The sequence below is a fragment of the Polistes dominula genome, unplaced genomic scaffold (assembly GCF_049000335.1).
Source record: "Polistes dominula isolate Pdom_NZ unplaced genomic scaffold, Pdom_raw_medaka contig_373, whole genome shotgun sequence".
NCBI classification, from domain to species: Eukaryota; Metazoa; Arthropoda; class Insecta; order Hymenoptera; family Vespidae; genus Polistes; species Polistes dominula.
In genome coordinates, this window is record NW_028300899.1 from 3,353,604 (window position 1) to 3,370,263 (window position 16,660).

Here is a 16,660-nt window from a genome sequence, read left to right on the forward strand (position 1 = left end):
GTAGCGCACGCTTCACGGTGGTCGCTTTGAGCCTCAAGAGATAAAAAAGATGACTACGATGATGGCCAAAAAGGATGGAAAGAAATTACAAATATACTTCTGTTATTATTAAAAGAAAAAGAAAGAAAAAAAGAAAGAAAGAAAAAGAAAGAAAGAAAGAAATGATCCAAATGAAGTATACCACAATTTGAGTTAACATAACGTTTATGTCTTATTCGTTTTTATTTATTAATTTTTTTGATTAACTTTTTTTAAAAAATATTTCACAATAATTATATCAATAATAAGGCAACCAAATTTTAATCATATTCTATTTTTATTTTATTTATATAAAAAATAATGTTTCTTTTTAATTATTTATTTTAATTATCAGATAAATAAGTTTCCTAAATAAAAAAATATATCCTTCATTCTTCATATTTTTCTTTATCTTTATTTATTTATCAAGATATTTTTTCATCTTTGAAAAAAAGGTTGGAACAAAAGTTTGACGTTCTTATTAATAATATATTTGACCTTTTCCAAAGAAGAAAAAGAAAAAGAGTAAGAAGATTAATTCGAGCGCGGACGCGTTCAGAAAGAAAAATAAAGAAAAATAAAGTAAGAATAATGAAAGTAGAGAGAATGAAGAGCTAAAGTAGAGTTAATGAAGCAGGCGATTCTATTATCAGTTGGTTAGAGTGAGATCACGAGTCAGTATCGACAACGGTGCTGAGATAATATCGCTTTACGATCTACCTCTCCATCTGGTAAGCACTTAGTCGATCCTAGATACGAACCAGATAGTATCGAATAATCGGGACGAGGAGGTACGAGCAACTCGGATAGGAAATCTCAGGAACTTAGAAAAGCCGGCCAGCCGGTGTGATGAATCTCATGAGATCGAAATCATACTGATCTATCGTATATATATATCGGATAAGATCTTGAAGATATATTTTTGAGAAAATCGGAGTACACAAAGTGTACCACGTAACTTGTTACGTGTCAATACTTCACCAACCTATCAATCTAAATCACAGGAATGATGAGTTATTTAAACTACGGGTTAATTTAAGATTGAATTTTCGAGATAAATTGACTTATAACTACTTACCTCCAAACATTCTTTATACTTGGATTGAACTATTTGGTATACTAAGATAATAAACTTGTAATACATTAATCGTGTCCAGGTAGACTGATAATTTTACATCCTTGTAAAATAGTCATAAGTATTATTGTTCAACGATAAACTTAATCTCAAAATAAAAAAATAAAAAACTAAAAAGGAATAAAATTTGTAAAACAAATACAAAATAAATTGTACACTTAACACAATCGTGATAATAAAAAATTAAGTATAATATTAGGTGAAAAAATGAAAATATATATACATATACATATGTACATACTAGACAAAGAAATAGAGTATGGTAAAAGATGTAAAGGAATAGTAGGAGAAGTTGGAGGTGGTGGTGTGATTGTGGTGGGGTAATGGAAAGCAAGGAAAGGCAAGGTAAAGGCAAGGTAAAAGCAAGGTAATGCAGAGAGGCGAGTTACGGGGACGAGGATAGCGCAAAGGCGCATTGGCAAAGCATGCTAAGGCAACGGGTCCAAAGTCGTGGAGTCGTGGTAAGGCTCTCTCTGCTGGCACGTTAACCTCCCGCATGGACGCAGTACGCTCTCGACTCTCGCGCAGGCTAGATTGCACCAATCCCGGTCCTTGATTCGCCGACCACGTGCGACTCCGTCGTGCGTCTCTTTATTTACCAACTTATATAGTTACCCTCTTTTTGTATTGAAAAAAACTTTTATTCTGATAACTATTTTCTTTCGTTTTTTTTTGTAATTTTTTTTTAAGGAAATTTTTTTTTCAATACTCATCAATGAATCAAACAGAGTGAACTTAACGAGATGGACGTTTAAAAAGTTTAGAATTGTTTAGATTTTTTTTAGATAGTAGACAACTGTGAGTAATTTTGTTTCTATCGTCATTTTGAAAATGACCAAAGTTCGATTCGACGAATGATCGATAACAATAACAATCGGATTTTACTGTTGAATCATCATTGAGGAAGTTTCGTGGAACATCCCGTTAGTAGTACACGAAAGTAATCTACAAAGTTGCTATTCCCACGGATCGAGAGAGAGAGAGGAGCGAGCGAGGAAATCGAGAATCGATCTGTAGCTTGTATAAATGTTCTCCTAGGAAAGAACGATCGAGAGACACGAAGTAGAAGTAGAAGAAGAAGAATAAGAAGAAGAAACTTAGGTGGAGTCGTTCCGGTTTCAGGTGGCGACCAATGATGAAATCGAAGGTACATCGAATGGATTCGAAATGGTCACGCCAGCTTGCGTCTTCGAGCGTGATACCGAGGTACCAGAATAGAAAAAGATGAAGGACCATTGTCCTTTCTCACGACACTTCGAGTTAGAAAAAGAATTATTTAAAAATTTGTTACTTCGAGAAAAGCAAAAATATACCCAGAGAAATGAAAGAAAGAGACAACAACATATTTAGCATTTGAGTGAGATACATTAATGAGAAAGATTTAATTAAATTTATATTAAATTAATGAAAATAAAATATATATTCGTGAATGAAGAAATAAAGGAAGGGGGATCCAACTCAAAGACCACCATAAATGGTTACCGTAGTTACGAAGGTGACAGAGAAAGAGATAGAGAGAGTCGCGTGGGAGGTCGAGTCTCGAACGAGACCTTTTTTACGAGCAACCAAGAAGACAGATTCTTCGTGCTTGTTTTCATACACGAGATAGAATGAGAAAGAGAGAGGAAAGTACGAACGACCGTTTAGGCAAGTATAGGATAAGTCGTCTTTTACTCGTTACCTCGTCCCTAACCAGGTGTCCTGCGACCCTCCCTTTTGAACGAAAAAGGATCACAACGTATTCCAAGAAGAGAAACCGAGGTCGCGACTCTGAAAAAAGCTGTGAGCCTGTTGTGGATCGACGAGAATACGCGGGGTGTTTAGGAGGTGACGTTACAACAACGTTTTCTACGTTCTTTCTTACTTTCGCATCATCACCTTCGTTAACTTTGAAATATTCCAGAGAAGTGCAAGACCCGAAGAGTACGTGACGAAGTTTTGTTCCAAGTTCTTGAATTCTTTGTTCAAGTTCTTCGAGAGAAAATCTCTCTCTCTCTCTCTCTCTCTCTCTCTCTATCTATCTAATAATAGAAAGTGAATTGAAAATTCTGATAGGAAAGACTTGATATTTATATTTCTAAATCGAGTCACGTGCTACAACCACTAATTGTGATTACATTCTAAGCTGTCAAACGTGATCGATTAGATCGTTTTATTCGAGAACAAATCAACGACCATCATGATATATGAACGGTAAAAATAAAAAAGAGGAGTACAACTGAGACCTTTTGATTTTTTATTAATAGCATTCGTTATTTAGTGATACGAGTTTTAGAAAATTAAATGTTGATAAGATCGAAAGATGGTACGAAAATTCTCGAAATCTTGACGATCGATTATTATTATCGTCGAACAAATACAACAACAACAACAACGACAACCGACGAATCTAGGAAGACAAGAAAAGAGGGGGAAAATAATAAGATGCTGGTAGCCTGTACGAAGAGAGCGTGCAGAGCTGGCCTGGTTGCAGTCTTGGTCACCGCACTGTGCGTCCTCACTCTTCTCGATTCGCCGCCAAGACTCCCGGATCCTCCAGCAGATCCTCCTCCCACGCCTGGTAAGCAATTTTCTCCCTCACCATGCGCGCTGCACCTACCACCACCATCACCACCAACACGCCACTAACACTAACACAATCATCACTAATACCAACTACATTTACCAACCATCGTCAACGTCGTCGTCGTCGTCGTCGTCGTCGTCGTCGTCGTCGTCGTCGTCGTCGTCGCGAGCTAGCCGCGAGTTAGTCACGACCTTTGCCCTTTCGTTATCGCCGAACGGGTTCGCAACCTCGGGGAAGTAGCGTACCTTCGGACCCTTAACTCTATTCTCCTAGACTATTTCCATTTCTTCTTCTTAAGGGTCAATGAATTCGAATTATTTATACTTTCTATTGTTCGTTATCTTTTTCTTTTCTTCACAATTTGTTTTTTCAACGGTTCTACTTTTTTTTCTTTTTTTTTTCTTTTAATAGTTACTACATAAACTTCATTTATATTTTAATATTGTAATATGATTTTAATAGTTTTTTTACTTCTTTTATTGGCCATGGAATCACTGTTTTTATTTCCTCGAATTATTAATAATTAATTTTATAATTCTTTCATTTTAGAAAAGAAAAAAAGTATAATCTAACTTGCTAATTTCTTCGAATCATTAATTTTTTATTTTAAAACAGGTTCGGCTAGTTGAAAAAAGATCATAAATTCGTTTCGATCTATAAATTTAAGAAACGCGTTGGGAAGAAAAGATAAAAAAAAGCGAAGCAAACGTCCCTCTATTTAAGTGTTCGTTCAGCAGGTAGAAAGATCGTGAGTGTTTCTTACTCGCGAATAGTTTCTCAGGATTCACGACTATCCGGTCGGTAGAAGCAAGTAACTAAGGAAGGAAGAAAGGAACGGAAAGGAAAGGAAAGGAAAGAAAGGAAGGAAGGGAAATTTCTCGAGCTTTTTTCCTTTACCACTCGGCACGATCGTATCTTCTCTTTCCTTTCGTACGAATGGTTATTGTTCGTTTTCAAAGCTTTAAAGTATCGATCGAAGTTTCCACCTAGGGCGATCATAAATCCCAACGACCAAATTGTCTACAAATGGAAAAGGTGATAAAGACGATTCAAGAGAAGTAAATAAGAAAAAAAACACGCACGCACGTACGCGTGTGCCAAGAGCAGCTAACAAAAAAGAAAATGAAAAGATAAATAAAATGAAGAAGAAGAAGAAAGAAAAAAGCAGAAATTGTAAGAAAAGAAGTTGAGGAGTGTCTCAAACGAATAAAAAAAATGCAAGACGCATATAAATCTCTGGACGTGTCTCATTTTTCGTAGCAAGCGACTTCATTAGACGAAATAATTTATGACAATATATATTTCTGAGTTATCTCAGTCAGCGTTGGACCGCCCGTCGATCGTGTTGTTATTATTCTTGCTAAATTATGAGGAACGATTTCGCTACGATAATTTTGGCCAGTTTCTTCGAACGAGTCAGAGTACTTACGGAGTACTTCTCGTAGTTAGAGAGAGAGTGCCTTCTCGTAAAACTCATACATACTAACAAAACACGTATATTCATACATAAGAGAGGACTACACGTACACGTACACGTAACACGTTCGTACGTACTCAAAGGCACACCTTTGCTAGACACGATGCAGCAGAAGGAAAGGGTAATCGCAAAAGGGCACGACTGAGGATCACACTCTCAGCAGGCAACACCAGCCATAATATACCGTCTCGTTCCTCTCCTTTTCCTTACGTTGGGTCAATCGTTGGCCGCGCAAACTTTCTTTTTCTCTTCTTTAAATAAAAAAAAAAAAAAAATAACAAGTACCGACAAAAAAAGGAAGAGCTTCGGTTTACGTTCGACGAACGAAGTGGAGAGTGTAAAAGAGTAAACGAGTCTGCTGCCAGCGTATGCAAACGTTTGCCATTAACGATCGCGATAACGAAAGCGGATGTAGAAAGAAAGAGAGAGAGAGAGTGAGAAAGAAAGAAAAAGTCGATGACATTCACGATCCACATTCCCATCGACGTGAATGTACGATGATCAAGAATGAAAGTAGTTATCAAAGAGAGAGAGAGAAAGAGAGAGAAAGATACCTGTTGCTCGATATCGTTATGAAAATTTATCGATGATCATCGATTTCTCCCTCCCCCACTTTTCCTTCCCTCCCACTTGCCCTCATCCCTCAGTTATTTCTTTAGCGACCGAGAACGGAAGATTATGACTAGATGTGAAAGATAGGATGGCGCTCTAACGCGTTAGGATATCGATTCATTCTCGATTTACAAACGAGTTCAATAAAGAACCGGTGTACAACAACCTATGTCGAGAAAAGTGTTCGCAAGACTCATGTGATGGATAGAGAAACATGGGATAGATTAATAGACAAAGTAAGAGAGAGTGAGAGAGTGATAGTGAGAAAATGAAAGAGAATGGAGATGATAAAAAAAAATAAGAAGAAGATTAAAAAGGAATGAGAAAAACGATGATCCTTTTTCACCCCTTTTATTCTCAATCGAGAGCACGCACGCTATTAAGATTCAATTGGGAGATTAAAGCAATCAGAATTCTATTCAAGCAACGTCATTTCTAATTCGATCGATCTTCATTAATAAAATTTAGGAGACAATCATTTTGTAATTGTCTAGACGTTATTATACTTTTATATAGTTTTTTTTTTTCTTAGAAATATATAGAATAATATTTGATAAAAGAGAGAGAGAGAGAGAGAGAGAATATATATTTTATATTAGATTCTTTATATTAATTTATCATAATTATACGAAGTGTATATTATAAATGGTAAAATATATAAAATAATAATATATAGGAATTGTACGTTAAAATATTAATCATTGATTTATCGGATGATCGTACAATAAATATTTCAAAAATTTATGACATAAATTAATATTGCTTTATATTTTATTTTGTGGAAGTTTGAATAAAAGTAGAATTTATTCGTAGCGTGTAGGACGTATCCGTTGAGTGGTAACACGTCACTTCCGTCCACCCATTGAATCACAATGTTTTCCGCAACGTGTCTAGAAACGTACGTAATCTCTCGCGTGTCCGATAATGGGAAACGCGTGAAGCCGGAACGAACGAGGTGTTTCGCAACTATCTTTCTCTTTATCTATCTCTTTCTCTCTCCCATTCTCTTTCTCTGTTTCTTCCATTCTCTTACTATCTTTCTCTCTTATCGTTCAGAGTACTTGTACCATCATCACAATTTCAACTTGTCGGACATTACATCTTTAGCAAGCTTCAAGCGACAAAATTTTTCTAGATAATTACGATTACGAGAAGTCGTATATTCGATTCTTACAACGATTATTCCAATCGTTTTACGGTTCATAAATGACTATGTCTAATCAATAAGCCGTGACGTTGCATTAAGTATAATGGTAATGTTTCTATCGGCTAGTGAACAATAATTGTTTAGTATTAATAAATCAATATTTATCATCAATTGTCATTACTGTCAAACAATTGCAAACGAATAAAAATTATTTATCGAACAACAACCCCATCCATCGAACAAACCAATAAATAAATCGTCTATGTTCAATCAAAACTTTTTTTTTTATTACACTTTCACCTTTTTTCATGACATAAAAAATCTTGTTTTTTCTTTAATTTATTAATCATCTAATAATCCATAGAAATCATTAATAATAGTATGTAAAAGTATTCACAAAGAACATACTTTTCCTGTTAAATATTTGACGAGCAATAGACAAGATTAACATAAATCACGTCGTTCTATTTGAACATATTAACATATTATCTTTTTTTTTCTCTTTTTCATTTCCTTATATTATTTGATTATTCTACATGTTTAAGGTGGCGAACCACCAGGTACAAGAAGCATCGTGGCGTATTCGTGGGCGCGAAGATTGGCACTCGATTACAGAGCTTCGAAGGAGTGCGACGGTGCTAATGGAAGGAATGAAACGACTTTAGAAATGGCGTTGGAAAGGACTTTGGACGCGTTCGAGTTAACCGCTATAAGGTGGCTTGAAACGATTCCTCGACGTCTCTTCCTCTATAGCGGCCACTTGGATCTCAGAGTGGCCGGTTATCCAAGTCTTCGAGTGATCGCCGTCAAGCATGGACCTCTACCGACCTCTTCCCTCTTCTGCACCGTTTGGTGAGCTACTTTTCCTTCGCCAACTTACCACTACTACTACTACTTACTCTAACGGAATGAGAAAGAAAAGAAAAGAAAAACATGGCTAACCCTTCTTCATCATCTTCTTCTTATTATTCTTCTTATTCTTATTTTTATTCTTATTCTTATTTTCTTATTCGTCTTCTTTTTTTCTTCTTCTTCTTCTTCTTCTTCTTCTTCTTCTTCTTCTTCTTCTTCTTATTCTTTATCACCTTCTTTCCGTGAGCCGAAGCAATACGAGAAACAAATCGATAGACTGGAAACTTGAATTTATTTCTTCTATCAAGCCAGTTAATTATTTCATTTACATAATAGCATTGAAATCGATCGATCTTATACGTCTATTTTATAATTTCCTTTTTATTATTAGATTTCTTGGAAATGATTTTTCAAACGACAAAGTCACGATATAATATCTTGAATTTATTATTCTAGAATAAATATTAATATATATAATATATCGGGTCTCGAGGAACAAGTTTCTTAGTATTTTTATGGAAACGGCAGTGAAATCAATTTTTTTGCGTATTTTTTATCGAGTGATCCTCTCATCAAATGTTTTTTTTTTAACCAGACTGAGTAGCGTGAACAAATATAGCAAATATTTTTTTTTTTTAATAATTCTACGATAGGTCAACTTATAAACGCACGCAAATATTCTTGAATCCAATTAACATTAACACAGTTATACGATCCTGAAGTCATTTATATAAAAAATACGAAGAAATTTTTTCCCCGGCCCAATATATATATGTATCTTTTAATATAAACGATAATTAAATGTAAATTAAATATATTTAATTATTTATCATCGATGTTAATTTTCTCATTAGACATAACTTATCCAGGTATATCTTGACTACCCCCTCTCTTTCTCTTTATCTCTCTCTCTCTCTTATGTTATATTATATCTAACCACTAACTACAACTGTACCGAAGTGAAATGAATGAAGTTTAATCTAGTTTGTTTGTTTGTTTGTTTGTTTGTTTCTACGATATAGGTACGAGGAAGAGCAAGGAAGGATACGCAGTTATAGCATGGAGGCTCTAGTTTCGCCGATATGGTTGGAAGAGTGGGGTGAAGAGACAGACAGTTACACGGGAATTCTAGTGTCCTGTCAGTTACCGTCGTTAGAAGGATCAACGGCGTATCCTTTGCGAGTTTACGTCGGTTCTACGTCCTGCTACGAAAATCCTAGTCATAGTTTAGCCATATTTAGGGATAACGTAACAGATAATAACGATGACGACAACTATGAAAACGATAGTTCGACGAATAATTCCAAGAGATTCACATTATGCATCAAGGGTCTCGATTTCGACGAAGATATTTCGGAAAAATTAGTGGCATTCGTTGAATTGCATAGAATCTTAGGTGCTGGATTATTTTATTTCTACGTTTTTGACGTTCACGAAAATGTATTAAAAGTATTGAGACTTTATGAAAGATCTAACGTAGTACGGTGGTTCGATCTTACATTACCAGGTGATTTACCCAAGGATAAAAAGAATAGAAGAGAATTTTTCGATCAGGATATTTGGACCAAGAGAAGAATGGAATTGATACCGTACAATCATTGTTTCTACGAGAACCTACATAGGTCGGAATTTGTGGTACCAATAGACGTGGACGAGGCTATCGTACCAATTAAAAGAAAAAGTTGGCACGGTTTGATCTCGGACGAGCGTAGAAAACTCGGTGAAAGTTTCGAAGAGTTTGCCTCTTACTCCGTTAGAAACGTATACTTTTTCCCGGAGTTGCAGAACAAAAGTAAATCCGTGAGTTTCGTCGATAATCCAGATTATCTGGACACAATTAGGACTTCGAACGTTTCACCGGAAGGTGATTCGGTAAAGAGTTTTGTTTCGACTAGGCGTGCATTAACCGTGCACAATCATTATGCTTTAAGCACGTTGAATCCAAGTACGAGAAGGGCTCATCACGTGGATCCTAATGACGCCTTGAAGCATCATCATCGTGCATGCGACAGCAGACATCTCGATTGCGATCTTCTTATGGATGACGTTCAAATAGACGTATCTGCTCTGCGTTATGCGAACGAGCTCAAGGCTAGAATGAAAGTCACTTTGAACGACTTGAATGGCCATCTCGATTAATAAATAAATTCGTTACGGTGATAATATCAAAAAGATATTATTATATGACGATCATTCTCCATCCTTATGAATCTGTGATACTTCATTTGAAACCTATAAGCATAAAAATGAAAGAGATAAAGAAATAGAAATAAGTATAACATCGATCATAATCCATGTGCATGATCGACGTTTTCAACAATCATTTCTTTCACCTATCATTTTCTTGTTCTCTCTTTTTATTTCTTTTCTTTACTTTCCAAGTGTTTTAATAGCAAATGTTACTTTAATTAGTTCACTCTTAAGTAAGTAATTATACTAACCTAAAAAAAGAAAATGAGTAGGTTCTATTGACAAAGAACATGCATAAAATAAAGATCGAGCTTTTAAAGATAGAACCAACAGCATCAATCAAATGAAAATCGAGTGGTACCATTACCAACCTTTTTTTTTGCCTGTTATCCCTCTCTCTCTCTTTCTTTTTTTCTTTTTCCCTCTATCATTCTTCGTATAATTTTTTTATTTGCGGTCATTTTTTTTTCTCCTTAGTTCTCCACCCCTTTCATTATTTCTTCCGTTCACTCGATATGGCTCATCGATTTTCTCAATATATCGTTTATCTTTCCTTACACAGAATTCCCAACAAAAGGATAATAAAAATAAAGTTAAGAGAAAAGGAGTAACGAAGGGTACGGTCTCGCGAAAAGTTCGATCCTAACTTTCTACTTGAACTCGATTTCACTATCCTACTCTTTCCTAAACTTGTCATAAATTTAAAGAAAAGTATGTATGCATGTAGATCCGGAAGGATAAGTTCACTTCGGCCGAAAGATATTCATACTCTCTCCTATAGATACATTTATGGCTACAGGATGTTTCAAAAAATTTCTCCTTAAAAATCACAAACTCCTATTTATAAAGAAAAAAATAAATAAATTAAATTTATTAACACATATCGAGTCGACTATTTAATTATAAACAAATTCATTTTAAAACAATATTTATGAAATTGCAATTGTTGTATTTTTAAGAGTCAAAAAAAGGGAAGGATATATTTAAATTACAAAACTTGGAAAATAAAATGTGTTTAGATTCACGTTTATAAGAACATTTTCTTTTTATTATTTTTAATATAGGATTATAAAACTGGAAGAAGTTTAGTAGAAATTTTTATGTAACATCCTGTATATAAAAATATATGTTGATCATCGTGTACACGTGTATGTATATAAAAGTACGATATCTTTTCTCGAAGAGTCGCTTCATCGATTCTTCAATGTCCGGCCATCCAAGTTTTGTATTCGAGTTAAATAGATTCCGCGAGAAAATGCATAGAAAATCTTTTTCCGTGAAGATCTTATACTATCTTTGGTATATCTATGATGATCTATATGAAATAAAATATACCTATTGTACGTCGAAACAGAAAAAAAAAAAAAGATAATATTACAAAAGTGTACATAAAAGTGATAAGAAAGAAAGAAAAAGAAATTAGAAAAACAAATAACACTAAATTATTCCCTGTTCTTTACTCAGAGTTTTTCGTTCTATTTGGAATTTCATTTAGATGATTCTACTTTTTTTTCTTTTCTTTTTTTTTTTTTTTTTTATTATGTGCTAAGAAAGAAGCTGGTTTTTTTGTAATTTCAAGAAAGGTTCGAGAAGAGGTGAGTTAAAGTCATGGCCTCTTTCGTAAGGTAAGAACTATTGACCTTTACGCATCAAGATCGTCCTAGTTTCTTACTTCCTTCGTAATAATAAGAACGGATAACATATCGTCGTCTAATCGTGGACTCGTGTTCAAAGGACAACAAGCTATATTATTTTCTCTCTTTCTCATTTTCTACGTCTTTTTTTTTTTTTTTGTTCTTTTTCTTTAACAAACAATTCCAGTTACACACGCAAACGAATGAACTTAGAAGAGTTTCACTTGTGAGACCTGCATGCGGAGACGCAGTTTAGAGTTTTTCACCGAGTTTGCGATACGATATATTCTCACAAGGAACCGTTTAGATAAGTGTCTTAATTTCAGAGAGAAAAAGAGAGAAAGAAAAAGAGAGAGAGAGAGAGAATCATGTGTTCAATGTAGAAAGGTATACTGGTGCGTCGTGTGTCAACCCAACTAACCGGAAATAATTGAAACGTTCTACCCTCATTCCTCTTAACGAGAATCCCGTTTTAATTTCTTTCGTAAATCTATCTATCTTTGATTAGGTATATTACTCTTCAAATTTAGGTCATAAAACCACATCTAACTCGTGTTACGACTTTTTAATGGTTTTCTTTTCAAATTTATATTCAAACTTTCAACAAAAATATATAAATTGAATATTCCAATAAAAGAAAAAATATATAAGTCAGTTTTGTCAGGATTGTGTAATAAGAAAATATTTTATATATTCCTAGGATATATACAAGTAATGTATGATACACTTATTTATCATACTTATACGAAGTAGAACGCCAAGAAGAAGATGATTGAAAAATATCGTAAAAAGGATAGATGCTCTGGGTTACTAGAAACAATATTCTTGGTTAAAGTAGGAAGAAACGTAACCAAAGCTTTTGATCACGGAAAAAAAAGTTTTATTATTTCTTTAATCTTTCTATTTCTTTCTCGTTCTGTTTTGCTCATCGTTAGCATACGCAACTGCGAACAGCCGCGAATAGACCAACGTCAAAGCAACAATTTTTATAGCCCGTTAAACCCAACCGAGCCAAGTCCCGTCGTGAGCTCTCCCTTAATTGGACGACCGGAGCGTCATAGCGAATAACTCGAGATCTTCGTCGTCTCCTTCTTCTTCTTCTTCTTCTTCTTCTTCTTCGTCGTCGTATTCTTCATTTTCGTTTGTTGTTGTGCATCACTGAAGGAGGAGGATGTATTAGCCAAAGGGTAAAAGGAAAGTACCAGACCAGATTATCGTTCTAAATCATCTATGATTTAAGATAGTATACGTTCACTGAATTTAACAGCCATAACATTTTCTCTCTTTCTCTTTCCCTCCTTCTCTCTCTTTTTGTTTTTTGATATTTTTTTTAAAGTCGTTTGTATTTATTTAACTCACACATCTCATTTCTTCGATTACATTTCTTGTTTTTCTTTCTTTCTTTTATTTTGATCCTTCTGTCATTCTCAAAAAATTATCTTTTTTCTTTTTTCATTTTTTTTCTGTTTTCATAGCGTGGATTTAATAGCGAGATAAATAATGTAGAGAGTTTTTTAAAGAGAGAAAGAGGAAGGAACGTAACGTGTCCACGGCATTCTCGGTTGCCTAAATTTACTGTTAGCTTCGGCACCAAGCGGATGCATATTTCCACCCGCGAAATCGTTAACACCCGCCCCGTGCGAACTCGCCCTCGTTTCCGCTCGTAACTGTCGACTATGGAATTCGACTCGAATATTCGTAATAATAATTATGTTGTTTCCCTAATAACGTTTGCCACGTTGACGTACGCGCTTCGTTTCGTTTCTCACCTTTCCGAATTTATATTTTTATTTTTTTTTATTTCCTTAACAAACTTTCTTAGGAAAGAGGAAAGAAACACGATCGATTTGATTTAATCGCAAAAAAGGGGACGGAGGGTAAAAATTCACCCGTAACAATAATACGCGCACGTATAAATTGAAATAGGAAAATATTTATTTAAGATTTTATTCGAATTATTTCATGATAATCATATGATCAATGATTTAATTTAAATTTATTATTTCGTTTGATAATTAAATTTTTAATTAAGTATAAAAAAGATATTAAATAATAGAAAGATATTTATTTTTTCTTGTCAAATCTGTATATATATTAATACAAATGGTGTTTACTTTTTAAAAATGCAAATCATTTGAACGTAAAAAGAATCTAATTTGTTGCCACGTGGGTTCATTCATAAAAGAAAGGGTCCAACCCCTCGGTGAAAAGAACAATCCGTACCTTGTAGAGAAATTCATTGGCCCTTGAAGCAACTCTGGGGCTTCTTCGAATCGAAGTACGGTAGACGGATAATCGGCTTTACGTGACTCGTGTCGTAGGTCAGTTACAACGGGAGAAATTTCGAGTCGAGTATTATCTTTAAACCTTTTTTAATTCGATCGTTTAAAACGAATTATTATACAACATGCTCGTTACGTATTTAAAAAAAAATATACGAAAATAAAATTATACAATAATTGACGTTAAAAATAGAAAGAAAGAAAAACAAATAAACCAGTGGGTTATTATTTTTTTTTAATTAACTTAAACACGAATAATTGCACTTAGCTTAAAAACAAATGCAAATTCTTGTAAACGATATCAAAGAACACGAAGACGATCTAAAATCAGCCGAAAAAATCGTGCAAACATTTCTCCGTGGTGGTATTCGTCGCATTTGCAGGGATTATTCCAGACAGCAATAAATCTTATTAGTCTTTACGCGTTTCTCTTCTGCATTCGAATTTCGAGCCAATTTAATTGATGCTAAAATAAATTTCAACGTTAAATCAACACGTTATATTTTGGATAAACAATCTCCTATCGATTTTTAAATTTCAATAATCGAAACCAAATGGTAAAAAGAAGAACTTAAATCGTTACTTTTCTTGTTATATATAGCGCTGAATGAACAAATTAATTATTGAATTAAATAAATAAAATAAAAATATATCACTAAATGGAGCTTTTTTAAAATGAAAGACACAGTGGTAGGTTCTGTAACTTTGTCGAATATTCGTAAGCATGCGCTTACCATCGTCGAATCAGAAAGAGAGAGTGAGAAAGAGAGTGAAAGAGAGGGGTTGATCGTAAGTGAGCAGCACGTGCGTAGCAGTCATCCTGGCGCACTCGCCAGGACCAGTTCTTCCCTCTGCCAATTCAACTCGAACTTTCCCTTTTTCTTCTTCAATTCTCTCCACCCCATTGATACTTTGACCAGATAGTTTCTATCACAAATATTAGGTCAAACATTTTTCTTCTCAACCCTTTAGCATATTTTCTTTTTTCTTTCTACCCCTTCAACTCAACATTAATCTCTTTCAAATAGACAAAAAAAACAAAAACTCGAACAACAATAACAACAGTGTTTAAAAACGTGTCAAATAAAAAGAAAATCAAAATTTAAAAAAAAAAAAAAAAAAAGAAAAGATGTTATCCTCGGAGTGTGCGAACATTATCGCGTACGTTTGTAATAAAAAATATGTTATGGTAAAGGAATTAAAAGTTGTTTATAGGTTATTATCACAAATTGTCGTATGGATCCTAACGTCGCTGGAAAAAAAGAGACTTTATTATCGATTTTCAAGATTTTTCACGGGAAAACTGATGATCCAGGAGAAAAACAAGATAACTGCGAGATCGAAAAAAGTAAAAGGATCGATGATAATCGATCGAAACAGTCCATAAGATATTTTCTAGTAGAAAAAAAGGTGTCGGGGTGAAATGACGGTTCGTCGGGAGGACGGTCAAGGAATGAAACATAGCAATTCTTGGCCGAATAGATCACAAAGGACCGTACGCGTCAGTGTTGATCCCATTTCGCGAGCTTTCACTATAATTTCAACTAATAGATCGGAAGAAGATGAAGAAGAAGAAGAAGAAGAAGATGAAGCAAATAATCGAGAAAAAAATCGAGATAAAAAAGAAGGAGAAGAAGAAGAAAAATACGAACTGAAGATCTTTGGTAAATCTTTGACGCATCGCTCGACGAGCGAAGATAAAGTTAAACATGAAGAAAATGATGATAATGTTGATTGTAGGATAGCGGGAAACGATCGAAAATCGAGACGACACAGTGAATTTCAAAGGAAGACGTTACATTCGTCGCTGAGGGCGCTCAATCGGCACCGACTTTACGTCGAAACGTCAACATTATCCTCGACGATCTCGACAGCCAGCAGGCGAAGAAGAAGAAGAAGAAGAAGTAGCAACAGCAGCATCAGCATCAGCAACACCAACAGCAACAGCAACAGCAACAGCAATAGTAACAGCAGCATCGAACTGAAGATCTTCAATGTGTCTTCGATCGGTTTAAGGGACGACGTTAAGGATAATAAAGAAGGTTCTTCTTTACTGCCTGATACGAGTCAGTTAGCAAAAGAAACAAAAGAAATAAAAGAAGAAGAAAAGAAAGAAGGAGAAAAAGATAAAGATAATGATGAAGATGAAGATAAAAATGAAATAGGAAAGCCTACGGTTGTGCTGACGCCGCATATCGAGATAGTTGACTACGATCGAATCGGCGGCACGAGTTCTTCGCAAAGCGATCGCCATGCTTGCCCCAAGTGCACTTCGGAAGGACAACTAAGATTACAAGTGGATCCCTTTCGATCCCCGATTACTTACGACGCTTCCAACGATTCATCGATAAATGGAACAACGCAAACGCATACGCAAAATATTCTCAATCGTAAAAAAAGAGAAATCGATAATAGATCTAATATTCCCGGTAAAAGAACATGGCCAGATGGACATATCGCGTCTTTTGCCACCGGTTATTTAGCCAAAAGAGAATTAAACTTTGGTAGGAAAAAAAGAAATGGATTGTCTGGCATAAATCATCAACAAACTTGTCGACCATACGATCTTTGTAAAGAGGCTACGTTAAGGAGACATTATTATCCCGAGGGTGGTTGGGGATATGTCATCGTCACGTGTTCCATGTTAGTACATTTTCTCGGTGTAGGATTGCAATTCGCTGCACCCGGAACTTGGCATGTTTCTGCTCAACTTAAATTTCATCATCCTCCACTTCACAGCGCAGGTA

General features: G+C 34.9%; 2 protein-coding genes across 2 annotated transcripts in view; both read left to right on the forward strand.

The window, feature by feature from the left end:
• The first annotated feature begins 1,429 nt into the window (after window positions 1-1,429).
• Window positions 1,430-11,420, forward strand: LOC107065538 (uncharacterized). Its single transcript, XM_015319382.2, has 3 exons — window positions 1,430-3,713; window positions 7,501-7,807; window positions 8,830-11,420. The coding sequence occupies exons 1-3, from the start codon at window positions 3,437-3,439 to the stop codon at window positions 9,944-9,946; spliced, it is 1,701 nt and encodes a 566-aa protein (XP_015174868.2). The 5' UTR covers window positions 1,430-3,436; the 3' UTR covers window positions 9,947-11,420.
• Window positions 11,421-14,630: 3,210 nt separating this feature from the next.
• LOC107063699 (uncharacterized) overlaps window positions 14,631-16,660 on the forward strand; it is a 59,374-nt gene continuing 57,344 nt past the window's right edge. Inside the window, exon 1 of the mRNA XM_089177687.1 lies at window positions 14,631-16,657. Coding sequence (XP_089033813.1) covers window positions 15,337-16,657 — 1,321 coding nt within the window. The 5' untranslated portion in view covers window positions 14,631-15,336. The remainder of the gene's footprint in view (window positions 16,658-16,660) is intronic.

Excerpts from the sequence above, each read along its gene's own strand:
- LOC107065538 (XM_015319382.2), top strand. The coding sequence starts at position 3,437 with ATGTTGATAAGATCGAAAGATGGTACGAAAATTCTCGAAATCTTGACG. Across the intron at positions 3,714-7,500 it reads AGATCCTCCTCCCACGCCTG|GTGGCGAACCACCAGGTACA; the intron begins GTAAGCAATTTT and ends TACATGTTTAAG. Across the intron at positions 7,808-8,829 it reads TCCCTCTTCTGCACCGTTTG|GTACGAGGAAGAGCAAGGAA; the intron begins GTGAGCTACTTT and ends TCTACGATATAG.